We start from the raw sequence: 16,565 nt of genomic DNA, 5'->3' as shown, positions 1-16,565 counted from the left end.
GAGCAATCATGGGAGAAGAGCTTTGGTGAAAGACGTAAAGAAGAACCCCAAGATCACTGTGGCTGAACTCCAGAGATGCAGTAGGGAGAAGGGAGAAAGTTCCACAAAGTCACCTATCACTACAGCCCTCCACTAGTCAGGCCTTTATGGCAGAGTGGCCAGATGGAAGCCTCTCCTCAGTGCAAGACATATTAAAGCCGGCGTACAGTTTGCTAAAAAACACATGAAGGACTCCCACACTATGAGAAATAAGATTCTCTGGTCTGATGAGACGAAGATAGACCTTTTTGGTGGTAATTCTAAGTGGTATGTGTGGAGAAAACCAGGCACTGCTCATCACCTGCCCAATACCATCCCAACAGTGAAACATGGTGGTGGTGGCAGCACCATGCTATGGGGGTGTTTTTCAGCTGCAGGGACAAGATGACTGGTTGCCATTGAAGGAAACATGAAAGCGGACAAATACAGAGATATCCTGGAGGAAAACCTCTTCCAGAGCACTCTGGACCTCAGACTTGGCTGAAGGTTCACCTTCAAACAAAACAATGAACCTAAGCACACAGCTAAAATAACAAAGAAGTGGCTTCAGACCAACTCTGTGACCATTCTTGACCGGCCTAGCCAGAGCCCTGACCTAAACCCAATTGAGCATCTCTGGAGAGACCTGAAAATGGCGTCCACCAACGTTCACCATCCAACGCGACGGAACTGGAGAGGATCTGCAAGGAAGAATGGCCGAGGATCCCCAAATCCAGGGGTGAAAAACTTGTTGCATCATTCCCAAGAAGACTCATGGCTGTACTAGCTCAAAAGGTGCTTCTACTCAATACTGAGCAAAGGGGCTGAAGACTTATGACCATGGGAGTTTTCAGTTTTTCTTTTTTAATACATTTACAAAAATTACTACATTTCTGTTTTTATTCAGTCAAGATGGGGTGCAGAGTGTACATTAATAAGGAAAAATGAACTTTATAGAATTTACCAAATGGCTGCAATGAAACAAAGAGTGAAAAATTTAAAGGGGTGTGAATACTTTTTGTACCCAAAGCGTTCAACCAAATATTAAGTTGAGGGTGCCAACAATTTTGTCCTGGCCATTACTGGGTATTTGTGTGAAATTCTGTCCAATTTGCATCTGTTTTTTTTTTTGTGTCGTTCCAATAATCACAAACACAATAAAGAAGTGTATAACAAAGCATGTGGAATTGCAATCGTTTTCTGGGAGAAATACTTCATCTTCTGGAACAATTTCAAGGGTGCCAGCACTTTTGGCCATGCTTGTATGACTACGGTCAGAGACCTTAGATCAAAAACAAATCAAAAAATCCCAAAAATGCTAGAGTGGTGCTTTAATCCCTTAGGCTGCCGTCACACTAGCAGTATTTGGTCAGTATTTTACATCAGTATTTGTAGCCAAAACCAGGAGTGGGTGATAAATGCAGAAGTGGAGCATATGTTTCTATTATACTTTTCTTCTAATTGTTCCATTCCTGGTTTTGGCTACAAATACTGATATAAAATACTGACAAAATACTGCTAGTGTGACGGCAGCCTTAGTGACAGAGACAATTTGGTACTTAATGACCAGGCCAATTTTTACAATTCTGACCACTGTCATTTTATGAGATTATAGCTCTGGAACGCTTCAACGGATCCCACTGATTCTGAGACTGTTTTTCATGACATATTGCTCTTTATGTTGGTGCTACAATTTCTTTGTGATGACTTGCGTTTATTTATGAAAAAAAAGGACATTTGGCAAAAATTTTAAAAAAATTAGCACTTTTTAATTTTTGTATTCTTAAATCAGAGAAATATATCACACAAAATAGTTAACAAATCCCATTTCCCACAAGTCTACTTTACATTAGTACAAGTTTGGAAACATAATTTATTTTGTCAGGAAGTTATAAGGGTTAAAAGTTGACCAGCGATTTCTCATTTTTCCAACAAAATTTACAAAACCATTTTTTTAGGGACCACCGCACATTTGAAGTGAGTTTGGGGAGTCAACATAACGGAAAATACCCAAAATTGACACCATTCTAAAAACTGCACCCCTCAAGGTACACAAAACCACAATCAAGACGTTTATTAACCCTTCAGGTGCTTCACGAGAACTAAAGCAATATGGAAAGAAAAATGAACATTTAACTTTTTTCACAAAAAATTTACTTTGGAACCAATTTTTTTTCATTTTCACAAGGGTATCAGGAGAAAATTGACTAGAAAATTTGTTGGGCAATTTCTCCTGAGTACGCTGATACCCCATATGTGGGGGAAAGCCATTGTTTGGGCGCATGGCAGGGCTCAGGAGGGAGGGAGCACAGTTTGACTTTTTGAACTCAAAATTGGCTGGAATCAATAGTGGCACCATGTCGCATTTGGAGACCCCCTGATGTACCTAACCAATGGAACCCCCCAATTCTAATTCCAACCCTAACCCCAACAGACCCCTAACCCAAATCCCAACCCTAACCATAATCCTAACCACAACCCTAACCCTAACACACCCCTAACCCTAATCCCAACCCTAACCGTAATCCCAACCATAACCTAAACCACAACCCTAACCCCAACACAAACCTAACCCCAACCCTATGCCTAGGTCCAACCCTAACCCTAGCCCCAACCCTAACTCTAGCTCTAGCCTCAACCCTAACCCTATCCCCAACCCTAGCCCTAAGCCTAATGGAAAAATGGAAATAAATACATTATTTTATTTTATTAGTTTTACCTAACTAAGGGGGTGATAAAGGGAGGTTTGATTTACTTTTTTTTATTTTGATTACTTTGATATGGTCTATCACAGTGTCAAAATTAACCAATAGGAAAAATTTCCTATTGTTGCAGGGTTCATGCACCCACCATTTTCTTCCTGGAAGAAGATGCCTTTGGCAGAAGGACAGGACTGGGGGATACAGAAGGGGCCAGGACACCGGAGGTACCGGGGGTCTTGGGGGACTCCACTTCTCTCTCTTCTGATGTGCTAGATCATATCAGAGGAGAGAGAAATTAAATGGGAAATCAGCCTTTTTTTTGCGGTCGCCCTTGTTCCATGAATAACGGTGATCACAACACTGGGGTCGGTAAAAACCAGCCCAAATCATGTTCTCTGGGGTCTCAGCTGTTAACGACTTGGTGTGTTCAACCTACCTACTGCCACCTAACGGTGTTGGCTCTGCTACTGCAGGTCCTCGTGTATTGTGAGCTTTTGTTCTCCTCACGTCCTCGCCCTCTGATGATTGTACCTGGAATAACATCCCAGTAGGTTCCATAGAGAAGGGAGACATTTTCAGGATCGTGGTGCAGTGACGAACCCAGCGCATTCACTTGCATTGCTGTGCGGCCAGTGCATTAGGGCAGAATTAATATCGGCCTGGTGGATAAAGTTGTATATGCCATGTCTCATTTGTATAGACAGCTAAAATTGTGATGGGAAATATGGCATAAATATCTCCTGCCTGAGACCTTCAGGGGGGCAGATATCCTTAATATTGGGGATCTCAACATTTTTGGTACCTGAGCCCACATCTCATGTATGGGACCTCAAATGAGGTCAACGGGGGAGGTAGGTGGGAGCTGCTGGTACCTGGTAAAAACAAGTTCTGGAGACACGGCTGTTATGATCCTAGTGGTAGAGGATCTCAGGAGTTCCAGCTAAGTTCGCAAACACAAAAACCAGCTCATAGGGAAGTGGTAACTTGGCTGACCGCATATCTGATCCTGGCACAACAACTAGAAGTAGCCGGGGAACGTACCTACGTTGATTCTAGACGTCTCGCACCAGCCGGAGAACTAACTAACCCTGTCAGAGAAAATAAGACCTCACTTGCCTCCAGAGAAAAGACCCCAAAGTTATAATACAAGCCCCCAACAAATAATAACGGTGAGGTAAGAAGAAAGGACAAACGTAAGAATGAACTAGATTTAGCAAAGAGAGGCCCACTAATTAATAGCAGAAAATAGGAAGAGGACTTATGCGGTCAGCAAAAACCCTATAAAAATATCCACGCTGAATATCCAAGAACCCCCGCACCGACTAACGGTGTGGGGGGAGAATATCAGCCCCCTAGAGCTTCCAGCAAAAGCAGAAATCACATTTTGAACAAGCTGGAACAAAATAAGAGCAAATGCAAAAGGACAAAAATAAGAAAACAGAACTTAGCTTATCTTGCAAAACTCAGGGACCAGGAGTCAGGAGGAAAACAGACATAGACTGATTACATCGATTCCAGGCACTAGACTGAGTTTCCAGGAAGTCTAAATAGGAACACCCAAGGCCTAACGAACCAGGTGGGTACCAACCTGGGGAAAGATAATCCAAGTGTCATACCGCTAGTGACCACAAGAGGGAGCCAACAAATATAGTTCACAACACACGGCATGCTGTAAGGACTGCGCCATTTTCTAAATATAGGGGGAGCGCTATGTTTAGTGCGCCTTTCCTATGACAATAGGTCTAGTAACTTTCTTTTGTATATCCCTTTTATTTTGATGTGACTGTATATAAAGTATTGTCTTTGTTATGACTGAGCCCTAATACTCACATGGGAGATGTTAAATCTGCACACTACTCGTTCCATTACAGACTAGGCAATCCCTAACCTGACCATGATTTGTCCCTACCTGACCGCGGAGGTTGGCTGTTGTGAACTCTATTTTTGGGCTCCCTCTAGTGGTCACAAGCGGTACTGTGTAGTGTTGTCTTTCTGCAGGTTGGCAGCATCAGCTGGTTCGTTATCCTTGGTTGGTTTCCTATTTAGCTCACCTGGATACTCAGTTCCTTGCCTGCTCTCAATGTATTCAGTGCTCTTCAGATTCCTTGCTCCCAGTCTCTCCAAGACAAGCTAAGTTTTTGTTTGTTTATTTTTTGATTATCAGCATTCATCATGTTTCTTGTCCAGCTTGCTAAAATGTGATTTCCTCGCTTGCTGGTTGCTCTAGGGGACTGAGTTTCTCCCCCCACACCGTTAGTTGGTGCGGGGGTTCTTGAAATCTCAGTGTGGATATTTTGTAAGGGTTTTTTACTGACCGCACAGACCCCTTTTCTATTTTCTGCTATCTAGTACTAGTGGGCCTCATTTGCTGAATCTGCTTTCACCCCTGTGTATGTGCCTTCCTCTTACCTCACCGTTATTATTTGTTGGGGGCTTCTATATCTTTGGGGATTATTTCTCTGGAGGCAAGTGAGGTCTTTCTTTCTCTCTAGGGGTAGTTAGTTCCTCAGGCTGGCTCGAGACGTCTAGGATTTTAGTCACGTTCACCGGCTGCCTCTAGTGTGTTGGATAGGTTCAGATTTGCGGTCAGTCCAGTTTACCACCTCCCTAAAGCTTGTCCTATGTTTTGTTACTTAGCTGGAGTATTTTGTGATCCTCAACCACTAAGGATCATAACAGTAGAGCAGGCCAAAAAGTGTTTAACCCCTTCCCGACATGTGACGGTATAGTACGTCACATGTCGGGACCCCCGCTTTGATGTGCGCTCCGGCGGTGAGCGCACATCAAAGTCGCGACATGTCAGCTGTTTTTTACAGCTGACATGTGCGCGCAATAGCGGCGGGTGAAATCGCGATCACCCGCCGCTATTAACTAGTTAAATGCCGCTGTCAAGCGCAGACAGCGGCATTTAACTACCGCATCCGGCCGTGCGGCCGGATATGAGCGCATCGCCGACCCCCGTCACATGATCGGGGGTCGGCGATGTGTCAGGAAGGTAACCATAGAGGTCCTTGAGACCTCTATGGTTACTGATTGCCGGTGGCTGTGAGCGCCACCCTGTGGTCGGCGCTCACAGCACACCTGCAAATCTGCTGTGTAGCAGCGATCTTATGATCACTGCTGCATAGCAGAGCCGATCGGGCTGTGCCTGCTTCTAGCCTCCCATGGAGGCTATTGAAGCATGGCAAAAGTAAAAAAAAAAAGTTTTTAAAAATGTGAAAAAAATAAAAAAAATATAAAAGTTTAAATCACCCCCCTTTCGCCCCAATCAAAATAAATCAATAAAAAAAAAACCCAACCTACACATATTTGGTATCGCCGCGTTCAGAATCGCCCGATCTATCAATAAAAAAAAAGCATTAACCTGATCGCTAAATGGCGTAATGAGAAAAAAATTCGAAACGCCAGATTTACGTTTTTTTGGTCGCCACGACATTGCATTAAAATGCAATAACGGGCGATCAAAAGAACGTATCTACACCAAAATGCTATCATTAAAAACGCCAGCTCGGCACGCAAAAAATAAGCCCTCACCTGACCCCAGATCACGAAAAATGGAGACGCTACGAGTATCGGAAAATGGCGCAATTTTGTTTTGTTTTGTTTTTTGCAAAGTTTGGAATTTTTTTTCACCACTTAGGTGAAAAATAACCTAGTCATGTTAGGTGTCTATAAACTCGTAGTGACCTGGAGAATCATAATGGCAGGTCAGTTTTAGCATTTAGTGAACCTAGCAAAATAGGCAAGCAAAAAACAAGTGTGGGATTGCACTTTTTTTGCAATTTCACTGCACTTGGAATTTTTTTCCCGTTTTCTAGTACACGACATGCTAAAACCAATGATGTCGTTCAAAAGTACAACTCGTCCCGCAAAAAATAAGCCCTCACATGGCCAAATTGACGGAAAAATAAAAAAGTTATGGCTCTGGGAAGGAGGGGAGCGAAAAACGAAAATGGAAAAACGGAAAAAGCTCCGGGGGTGAAGGGGTTAATGCATCGCAGAAGTGGGATAAAAAGAAGACCTGAGTACATTTTTTTTTTTTTTTTCATCCCGCTTTTCCTTTGCTGCAGTCTGTTTAGCTTCTTTCATCCCCTTGAACTCTGGGTGGTTTTGACCTCAGCTGCAGACATGAATGTTCAGACTCTGACTTCTAGTGTGGATCATCTTACTGCACGGGTGCAAAGTATTCAGGATTTTGTTATTCATAGCCCTATGTCAGAACCAAAGATACCCATTCCTGAGTTGTTTTCTGGAGATAGATCTAGGTTTCTAAATTTTAAGAATAATTGTAAGTTATTTCTATCTCTGAGACCTCGATCCTCTGGTGATTCCGCTCAGCAAGTTAAAATTGTTATCTCCTTGTTGCGTGGCGACCCTCAAGATTGGGCTTTCTCTCTGGCGCCAGGAGATCCTGCATTGCTTAATGTAGATGCATTTTTTCTGGCTCTTGGACTGCTTTATGAGGAGCCTAATCTTGAGAATCAGGCAGAAAAAGCGTTGCTCGCTATCTCTCAAGGTCAGGATGAAGCAGAGGTGTATTGTCAAAAATTTCGGAAATGGTCGGTGCTTACTCAATGGAATGAGTGTTCCCTGGCTGCAAATTTCAGAGTAGGTCTTTCTGAGGCCGTTAAGAATGTTATGGTGGGGTTTCCCACCCCTACAAGTCTGAGTGATTCTATGGCTTTAGCCATTCAGGTTGATCGGCGTTTGCGGGAGCGCAAATCTGCTCATCCATTGGCGGTATTTTCTGAACAGAGACCTGAGTCTATGCAATGTGACCGAACTCTGACCAGAATTGAGCGACAAAGTCATAGACGTCAAAATGGGCTGTGCTTTTACTGTGGTGATTCTACTCATGTTATCTCAGCATGCTCTAAACGCTTAAAAAAAATCGCTAAACCTGTCACCATTGGTACTATGCAGCCTAAATTTATTTTGTCTGTTACTTTGATTTGTTCTTTGTCGTCCTACCCGGTTATAGCTTTTGTGGATTCAGGTGCTGCCCTGAATCTGATGGATTTGTCGTTTGCCAGGCGCTGTGGTTTTGTCCTGGAGCCTTTGGAATTTCCTATTCCTCTGAAGGGAATTGATGCTACGCCATTGACTGAGAATAAGCCTCAGTATTGGACGCAAATGACCATGTTCATGACTCTCGTACATCAGGAGGTGATTCGCTTTCTTGTTCTGCATAATTTGCATGTTGTCGTCGTTTTGGGTCTGCCATGGCTGCAGGCTCATAATCCAGTTTTAGATTGGAGCAGGGGCTGTTTTGTCGCAGAGAAGCTCTGATGGCTCTGTGATGAAGCCATGTGCTTTCTTTTCAAGAAAGTTTTCGCCTGCCGAGCAGAATTATGATGTTGGTAATCGGGAGTTGTTGGTAATCGGGAGTTGTTGGCTATGAAGTGGGCATTTGAGGAGTGGCGACATTGGCTCGAAGGAGCTAAACATCGTGTGGTGGTCTTGACTGATCACAAAAATCTGATTTACCTTGAATCTGCCAAGCGCCTGAATCCTAGACAGGCTCGTTGGTCGTTGTTTTTCTCCCGTTTCAACTTCGTGGTCTCATACCTGCCTGGTTCGAAGAACGTGAAAGCTGATGCACTTTCTAGGAGATTTGTGCCTGACTCTCCGGGAGTTTCTGAGCCGGCTGGTATTCTCAGAGAGGGAGTGATTTTGTCTGCCATTTCCCCAGATTTGCGACGAGTGCTGCAGAAATTTCAGGCGGATAGACCTGACCATTGTCCACCAGAGAGACTGTTTGTCCCGGATAGATGGACCAGCAGAGTTATTTCCGAGGTTCATTCTTCGGTGTTGGCGGGTCATCCTGGGATTTTTGGTGCCAGAGATTTGGTGGCTAGGTCCTTCTGGTGGCCTTCCTTGTCGCGGGATGTGCGTTCCATTGTGCAGTCTTGTGGGATTTGTGCTCGGGCTAAGCCTTGCTGTTCTCGTGCCAGCGGTTTGCTTTTGCCTTTGCCTATTCCGAAAAGGCCTTGGACGCACATTTCCATGGATTTTATTTCGGATCTTCCAGTATCTCAGAAAATGTCTGTCATCTGGGTGGTGTGTGATCGTTTTTCCAAGATGGTCCATTTGGTGCCCTTGCCTAAGTTGCCTTCTTCCTCCGATTTGGTTCCTCTATTTTTTCAGAATGTGGTTCGCTTGCACGGCATTCCTGAAAATATTGTGTCTGATAGAGGATCCCAGTTTGTGTCCAGGTTTTGGCGGACTTTTTGTGCTAAGATGGGAATTGATTTGTCTTTTTCGTCGGCCTTCCATCCTCAGACTAATGGCCAAACCGAGCGAACTAATCAGACGTTGGAAACTTATTTGAGATGTTTTGTTTCTGCTGATCAGGATGATTGGGTGACTTTTTTGCCATTGGCCGAGTTTGCCCTTAATAATCGGGCTAGTTCTGCTACTTTGGTTTCGCCTTTTTTCTGCAATTCTGGTTTCCATCCTCGTTTTTCCTCGGGTCAGGTTGAGTCTTCTGACTGTCCTGGGGTGGATTCTGTGGTGGATAGGTTGCAGCAGATTTGGAACCATGTGGTGGACAATTTGAGGTTGTCACAGGAGAAGGCTCAGCGCTTTGCCAACCGCCGCCGCGGTGTGGGTCCCCGACTTCGTGTTGGGGATTTGGTGTGGCTGTCTTCTCGGTATGTTCCTATGAAGGTCTCCTCTCCTAAATTCAAGCCTCGCTTCATCGGTCCTTATAAGATCTTAGAAATCCTTAACCCGGTGTCTTTTCGTTTGGATCTCCCAGCATCGTTTGCCATTCATAATGTGTTCCATAGGTCTTTGTTGCGGAGATATGTGGTACCTGTGGTTCCTTCTGTTGAGCCTCCTGCTCCGGTGCTGGTCGAGGGCGAATTGGAGTATGTGGTGAAGATTTTGGATTCTCGTATCTCTAGACGGAGGCTTCAGTATTTGGTTAAGTGGAAGGGCTATGGTCAGGAGGATAATTTCTGGGTTGTCGCCTCTGATGTTCATGCGGCCGATTTGGTTCGTGCCTTCCACGCGGCTCATCCTGATCGCCCTGGGGGTCTTGATGAGGGTTCGGTGACCCCTCCTCAAGGGGGGGGTACTGTTGTGAACTCTATTTTTGGGCTCCCTCTAGTGGTCACAAGCGGTACTGTGTAGTGTTGTCTTTCTGCAGGTTGGCAGCATCAGCTGGTTCGTTATCCTTGGTTGGTTTCCTATTTAGCTCACCTGGATACTCAGTTCCTTGCCTGCTCTCAATGTATTCAGTGCTCTTCAGATTCCTTGTGACTACCTTGCTCCCAGTCTCTCCAAGACAAGCTAAGTTTTTGTTTGTTTATTTTTTGATTATCAGCATTCATCATGTTTCTTGTCCAGCTTGCTAAAATGTGATTTCCTCGCTTGCTGGTTGCTCTAGGGGACTGAGTTTCTCCCCCCACACCGTTAGTTGGTGCGGGGGTTCTTGAAATCTCAGGATGGATATTTTGTAAGGGTTTTTTTATTGATCGCATAGACCCCTGCTCTATTTTCTGCTTTCTAGTACTAGTGGGCCTCTTTTGCTGAATCTGCTTTCACCCCTGTGTATGTGCCTTCCTCTTACCTCACCGTTATTATCTGTTGGGGGCTTCTATATCTTTGGGGATTATTTCTCTGGAGGCAAGTGAGGTCTTTCTTTCTCTCTAGGGGTAGTTAGTTCCTCAGGCTGGCTCGAGACGTCTAGGATTTTAGTCACATTCACCGGCTGCCTCTAGTGTGTTGGATAGGTTCAGATTTGCGGTCAGTCCAGTTTACCACCTCCCTAAAGCTTGTCCTATGTTTTGTTACTTAGCTGGAGTATTTTGTGATCCTCAACCACTAAGGATCATAACAGTTGGCATCCAAAAAGTACCAATGGCAGCCCGACTCAACGTCGGCTGTCCCTGAGTGTCCTTATCTGTACCCTCGGCTATACACAGAGTATACCCACAAGGATAACAGAACATTATAAACACAGACAAAGGGTGATGCACAGGGCTACGGACGTGTTCACACAATCATACATGAAAGAGGGAAGGAAAAGAAAGGAACCCAAAAGACCTTTGGTGTACGTGAAGACCCCCAGATCCTCAATGTAATAAAATGGGAAAAGAGCTGAGAAGGGGAATATGCAAACAAACCTCAGCAAGATAATCCTTCACTGCGGAGCTGGGATTGCCGACATTCCTCTAAGGCTGCTGTCACACTAGCAGTATTTGGTCAGTATTTTACATCAGTATTTGTAAGCCAAAACCAGGAGTGGGTGATAAATGCAGAAGTGGTGACGTGCTTCTATTACACTTGCCCACTGTGCTTTTCCCTACTGCTGGCGCATGCGCACTTATGTTTTCGGCTCTGCCCTGAGTAGGGCAATGTGTAGTGTACAGGCGCAAGCTGCAATGTCTCTGCACAGGTGCAAGGTTTTGCCCGGCAATGTGTATGAGGTAGGAGGCGTCATCTACATCAATCAAAACAAGATGACTTTTTCCTTTCCCCTTTTCTGGGGGCATCCACCTTGGTTTATACTTACAAGATGCAATTGTTCCCTGTTCGTGGATAATTATCTTTAGGATACAAAAGCGTTTCACTCCTGTAGACCTGCAGCACTCCACCGATGATTATGTCTCCATCTCGGGAGAACTCCTGCGGGATGACAGGCTCCTCTAAGGAGCACGCTGGTTGTTTGGTCATGTCCTCCATTTTTTGAAACATGGACAAAATCAACATGGGTTTCATGTATGAGGCCAGTGTCTCCTTCAGCTGAGCCTGGTGTACAAATGAGTAAAAAAAAAAAACACAGAAAGAAATTTACTTTAGTTGAGTCCTTGTACGCCGATGTCAGACTCCCTCCCTTTGATGTGGGCTCCACATTTTTTCCGGCACATGTCAGCTGTTTTGAACAGCTGACATGTGCTCGGTACAGCTGCGGGTGGAATCGCGATCTACCCAAGGCTGTTAACTAGCTAAATGCTGCTGTCAATCTCTGACAGCGGCATTTAAAGCATGCTTCCGGCAAGCGCGCCGGAAATCCTGCCCATCGGTGACCCCATCATATGATCTCTGGTCACCAGTGGGTCGGCATGACAACCAGAGGTCTCCAGCAGACCTCTATGGTTGTCACTGCCGGATGGTTATGAGTGCCACCCGGTGGTCGGCGCTCATAGCAAGTGAGCATTTCTGCTACACACAGGTGTTCTGATCATCACCTGTATGTAGCAGAGCCGATCGGGTTACGGCAGCTTCTAGTCTCCCATGGAGGCTATTGAAGCATGCCAAAAGTTAAAAAAAAATGTTTTTAAAAATAGAAAAAAATGTAAAAAAATATATATATACGTTCAAATCACCCCCCTTTTGCCCCATTCAAAATAAAACAATTTAAAAAAAAAATCAAACCTACACATATTTGGTATCGCTGCGTTCAAAATCACCGATCTATCAATATTAAAAAAGAATTAACCTGATCGCTAAACGGCGTAACAAAAAAAAAAGTTAAAATGCCAGAATTACATTTTTTGGGTCGCCACGACATTGCATTAAAATGTAATAACGAGTGACAAAAAGATCATATTTGAACCAAAATGCTAAAATTAAAAATGTCAGCTCGGCACGCAAAAACTAAGCCCTCACCCAATTTGAGATCACGAAAAATGGAGACGCTACCGGTCTCGGAAAATGGCGCAATTTTTTTTTTTTTTTAACAAAATCTGGTTTTTGTTTTTCACCACCTAAATAAAAAAAGAGCCTATACATCTTTGGTGTCTATGTACTCGAAATGACCTGAAGAATCATAATGGCAGCTAAGTTTTAGCATTTAGTGAACATGTTTTTTTTGCAATTTCACCGCACTTGGATTGTTTTCTCGTTTTCCAGTATACGATATGTTAAAACCAATGGTGACGTTCAAAAGCAACTTATCCCGCAAAAAACAAGCTCTCACATGGCCATATTGACAGAAAAATAAAAAGTTAAGGATCTGGGAAGAAGGGGAGCGAAAAATGAAAATGAAAAACCAAAAAAACCTCTGGTCGTCAAGGGGTTAAGATTACTTTTTTGGTAGAATGCAAAGTTTTAGAATAATGATTAAACAAATAATTAAATAAGAAGTACATTAAATACATGAGAAAATAAATAAACAGTTAATTAAATAATATTTTTGTCTGCAATTATACGTTTTTGGCATCCTGGAGCAATGTTGAATGCAACATTCACATTGATTGCTTTGCAGCCGGCCCATTAGGCCAAAATTAATATCAGTCAGGGGGATAAAGTTGTGTTTGCCATGTCTCATATGTATAGAAAAATACAATTGTGATAGGAAATATGGCCTTAATATCTTTCACCTGGGACCTTCAGGCAGGTGTATTGATGGCCAGGAGATGCAGAAGGGGAGCTCCACATCCAAGGTCCAGATGACTAAGGTAGTTATTTTTTGTAGTTGGAGCTGTTGGGTCAGTGTTATGGTTCTCAATGGCAAGAGAACATAGCCCAGCAAACATAAGTACTAGCTCTTGGAAGGATGGAAACTAAACTGACCATGAACTAAACCTGCCGCACAACTAACAGTAGCCGGGTAGCGTTGCCTGCGTTTTTTATCCCTAGACGCCCAGCGCCGGCCGGAGGACTAACTAATCCTGGCAGAGGAAAATATAGTCCTGGCTCACCTCTAGAGAAGTTTCCCCGATAGGCAGACAGAGGCCCCCACATATATTGGCGGTGATTTTAGATGAAATGACAAACGTAGTATGAAAATAGGTTTAGCAAAATTGAGGTCCGCTTACTAGATAGCAGGAAGACAGAAAGGGCACTTTCATGGTCAGCTGAAAACCCTATCAAAATACCATCCTGAAATTACTTTAAGACTCTAGTATTAACTCATAACATCAGAGTGGCAATTTCAGATCACAAGAGCTTTCCAGACACAGAAACGAAACTACAGCAGTGAACTGGAACAAAATGCAAAAACAAACGAGGACTAAAGTCCAACTTAGCTGGGAGTTGTCTAGCAGCAGGAACATGCACAGAAAGGCTTCTGATTACAATGTTGACCGGCATGGAAGTGACAGAGGAGCAAGGTTAAATAGCGACTCCCACATCCTGATGGAAACAGGTGAACAGAGGGGATGATGCACACCAGTTCAATTCCCCCAGTGGCCACCGGGGGAGCCCAAAATCCAATTTCACAACAGTACCCCCCCCTCAAGGAGGGGGCACCGAACCCTCACCAGAACCACCAGGGCGATCAGGATGAGCCCTATGAAAGGCACGGACCAGATCGGAGGCATGAACATCAGAGGCAGTCACCCAAGAATTATCCTCCTGACCGTATCCCTTCCATTTGACCAGATACTGGAGTTTCCGTCTGGAAACACGGGAGTCCAAGATTTTTTCCACAACGTACTCCAACTCGCCCTCAACCAACACCGGAGCAGGAGGCTCAACGGAAGGCACAACCGGTACCTCATACCTGCGCAACAATGACCGATGAAAAACATTATGAATAGAAAAAGATGCAGGGAGGTCCAAACGGAAGGACACAGGGTTAAGAATCTCCAATATCTTGTACGGGCCGATGAACCGAGGCTTAAACTTAGGAGAAGAAACCCTCATAGGGACAAAACGAGAAGACAACCACACCAAGTCCCCAACACAAAGCCGAGGACCAACCCGACGCCGGCGGTTGGCAAAAAGCTGAGTCTTCTCCTGGGACAACCTCAAATTGTCCACTACCTGCCCCCAAATCTGATGCAACCTCTCCACCACAGCATCCACTCCAGGACAATCCGAAGATTCCACCTGACCAGAAGAAAATCGAGGATGAAACCCCGAATTACAGAAAAAAGGAGACACCAAGGTGGCAGAGCTGGCCCGATTATTGAGGGCAAACTCCGCTAAAGGCAAAAAAGCAACCCAATCATCCTGATCTGCAGACACAAAACACCTCAAATATGTCTCCAAGGTCTGATTCGTCCGCTCGGTCTGGCCATTAGTCTGAGGATGGAAAGCAGACGAGAAAGACAAATCTATGCCCATCCTAGCACAGAATGCTCGCCAAAATCTAGACACGAATTGGGTTCCTCTGTCAGAAACGATATTCTCCGGAATACCATGCAAACGGACCACATTTTGAAAAAACAGAGGAACCAACTCGGAAGAAGAAGGCAACTTAGGCAGGGGAACCAAATGGACCATCTTAGAGAAACGGTCACACACCACCCAGATGACAGACATCTTCTGAGAAACAGGAAGATCCGAAATAAAATCCATCGAGATGTGCGTCCAGGGCCTCTTCGGGATAGGCAAGGGCAACAACAATCCACTAGCCCGAGAACAACAAGGCTTGGCCCGAGCACAAACGTCACAAGACTGCACAAAGCCTCGCACATCTCGAGACAGGGAAGGCCACCAGAAGGACCTTGCCACCAAATCCCTGGTACCAAAGATTCCAGGATGACCTGTCAACGCAGAAGAATGAACCTCAGAAATGACTTTACTGGTCCAATCATCAGGAACAAACAGTCTACCAGGTGGGCAACGATCAGGTCTATCCGCCTGAAACTCCTGCAAGGCCCGCCGCAGGTCTGGAGAAACGGCAGACAATATCACTCCATCCTTAAGGATACCTGTAGGTTCAGAGTTACCAGGGGAGTCAGGCTCAAAACTCCTAGAAAGGGCATCCGCCTTAACATTCTTAGAACCCGGCAGGTAGGACACCACAAAATTAAACCGAGAGAAAGCAACATCAGGCTGACGCAACACAGGGGCGGAAGAAAAGCGGCGCTTAAGCTCCCGAAAGGCCTCCACAGCAGCAGGGGACCAATCAGCCACATCAGCACCCTTCTTAGTCAAATCAGTCAATGGTTTAACAACATCAGAAAAACCAGCAATAAATCGACGATAAAAGTTAGCAAAGCCCAAAAATTTCTGAAGACTCTTAAGAGAAGAGGGTTGCGTCCAATCACAAATAGCCTGAACCTTGACAGGATCCATCTCGATGGAAGAGGGGGAAAAAATATATCCCAAAAAGGAAATCTTTTGAACCCCAAAAACGCACTTAGAACCCTTCACACACAAGGAATTAGACCGCAAAACCTGAAAAACCCTCCTGACCTGCTGGACATGAGAGTCCCAGTCATCCGAAAAAATCAAAATATCATCCAGATACACAATCATAAATTTATCCAAATAATCACGGAAAATGTCATGCATAAAGGACTGAAAGACTGAAGGGGCATTTGAAAGACCAAAAGGCATCACCAAATACTCAAAGTGGCCCTCGGGCGTATTAAATGCGGTCTTCCACTCATCCCCCTGCTTAATTCGCACCAAATTATACGCCCCACGGAGATCTATCTTAGAGAACCACTTGGCCCCCTTTATGCGAGCAAACAAATCAGTCAGCAGTGGCAACGGATATTGATATTTAACCGTGATTTTATTCAAAAGCCGATAATCAATACACGGTCTCAAAGAGCCATCTTTCTTAGCCACAAAGAAAAAACCGGCTCCTAAGGGAGATGACGAAGGACGAATATGTCCCTTTTCCAAGGACTCCTTTATATATTCTCGCATAGCAGCATGTTCAGGCACAGACAGATTAAATAAACGACCCTTAGGGTATTTACTACCCGGAATCAAATCTATGGCACAATCGCACTCCCGGTGCGGAGGTAATGAACCAAGCTTAGGTTCTTCAAAAACGTCACGATATTCAGTCAAGAATTCAGGAATCTCAGAGGGAATAGATGATGAAATGGAAACCACAGGTACGTCCCCATGCTTCCCCTTACATCCCCAGCTTAACACAGACATAGCTTTCCAGTCAAGGACTGGGTTATGAGATTGCAGCCATGGCAA

General features: G+C 44.6%; 1 protein-coding gene across 1 annotated transcript in view; it reads right to left on the bottom strand.

The window, feature by feature from the left end:
- The window catches only part of LOC143810244 (vomeronasal type-2 receptor 26-like), a 173,251-nt gene that overhangs the window by 100,539 nt on the left and 56,147 nt on the right, over positions 1–16,565 (bottom strand). The window contains exon 4 of the mRNA XM_077293111.1: positions 11,242–11,477. Within this exon, the coding sequence (XP_077149226.1) occupies positions 11,242–11,477 (236 nt within the window). The remainder of the gene's footprint in view (positions 1–11,241; positions 11,478–16,565) is intronic.

Source organism: Ranitomeya variabilis, chromosome 2 (assembly GCF_051348905.1).
Source record: "Ranitomeya variabilis isolate aRanVar5 chromosome 2, aRanVar5.hap1, whole genome shotgun sequence".
In the NCBI taxonomy this organism is placed as follows: domain Eukaryota; kingdom Metazoa; phylum Chordata; class Amphibia; order Anura; family Dendrobatidae; genus Ranitomeya; species Ranitomeya variabilis.
The sequence above is the reverse complement of the archived record's forward strand: the minus strand, read 5'-3'. Positions and strand labels throughout refer to the sequence as shown.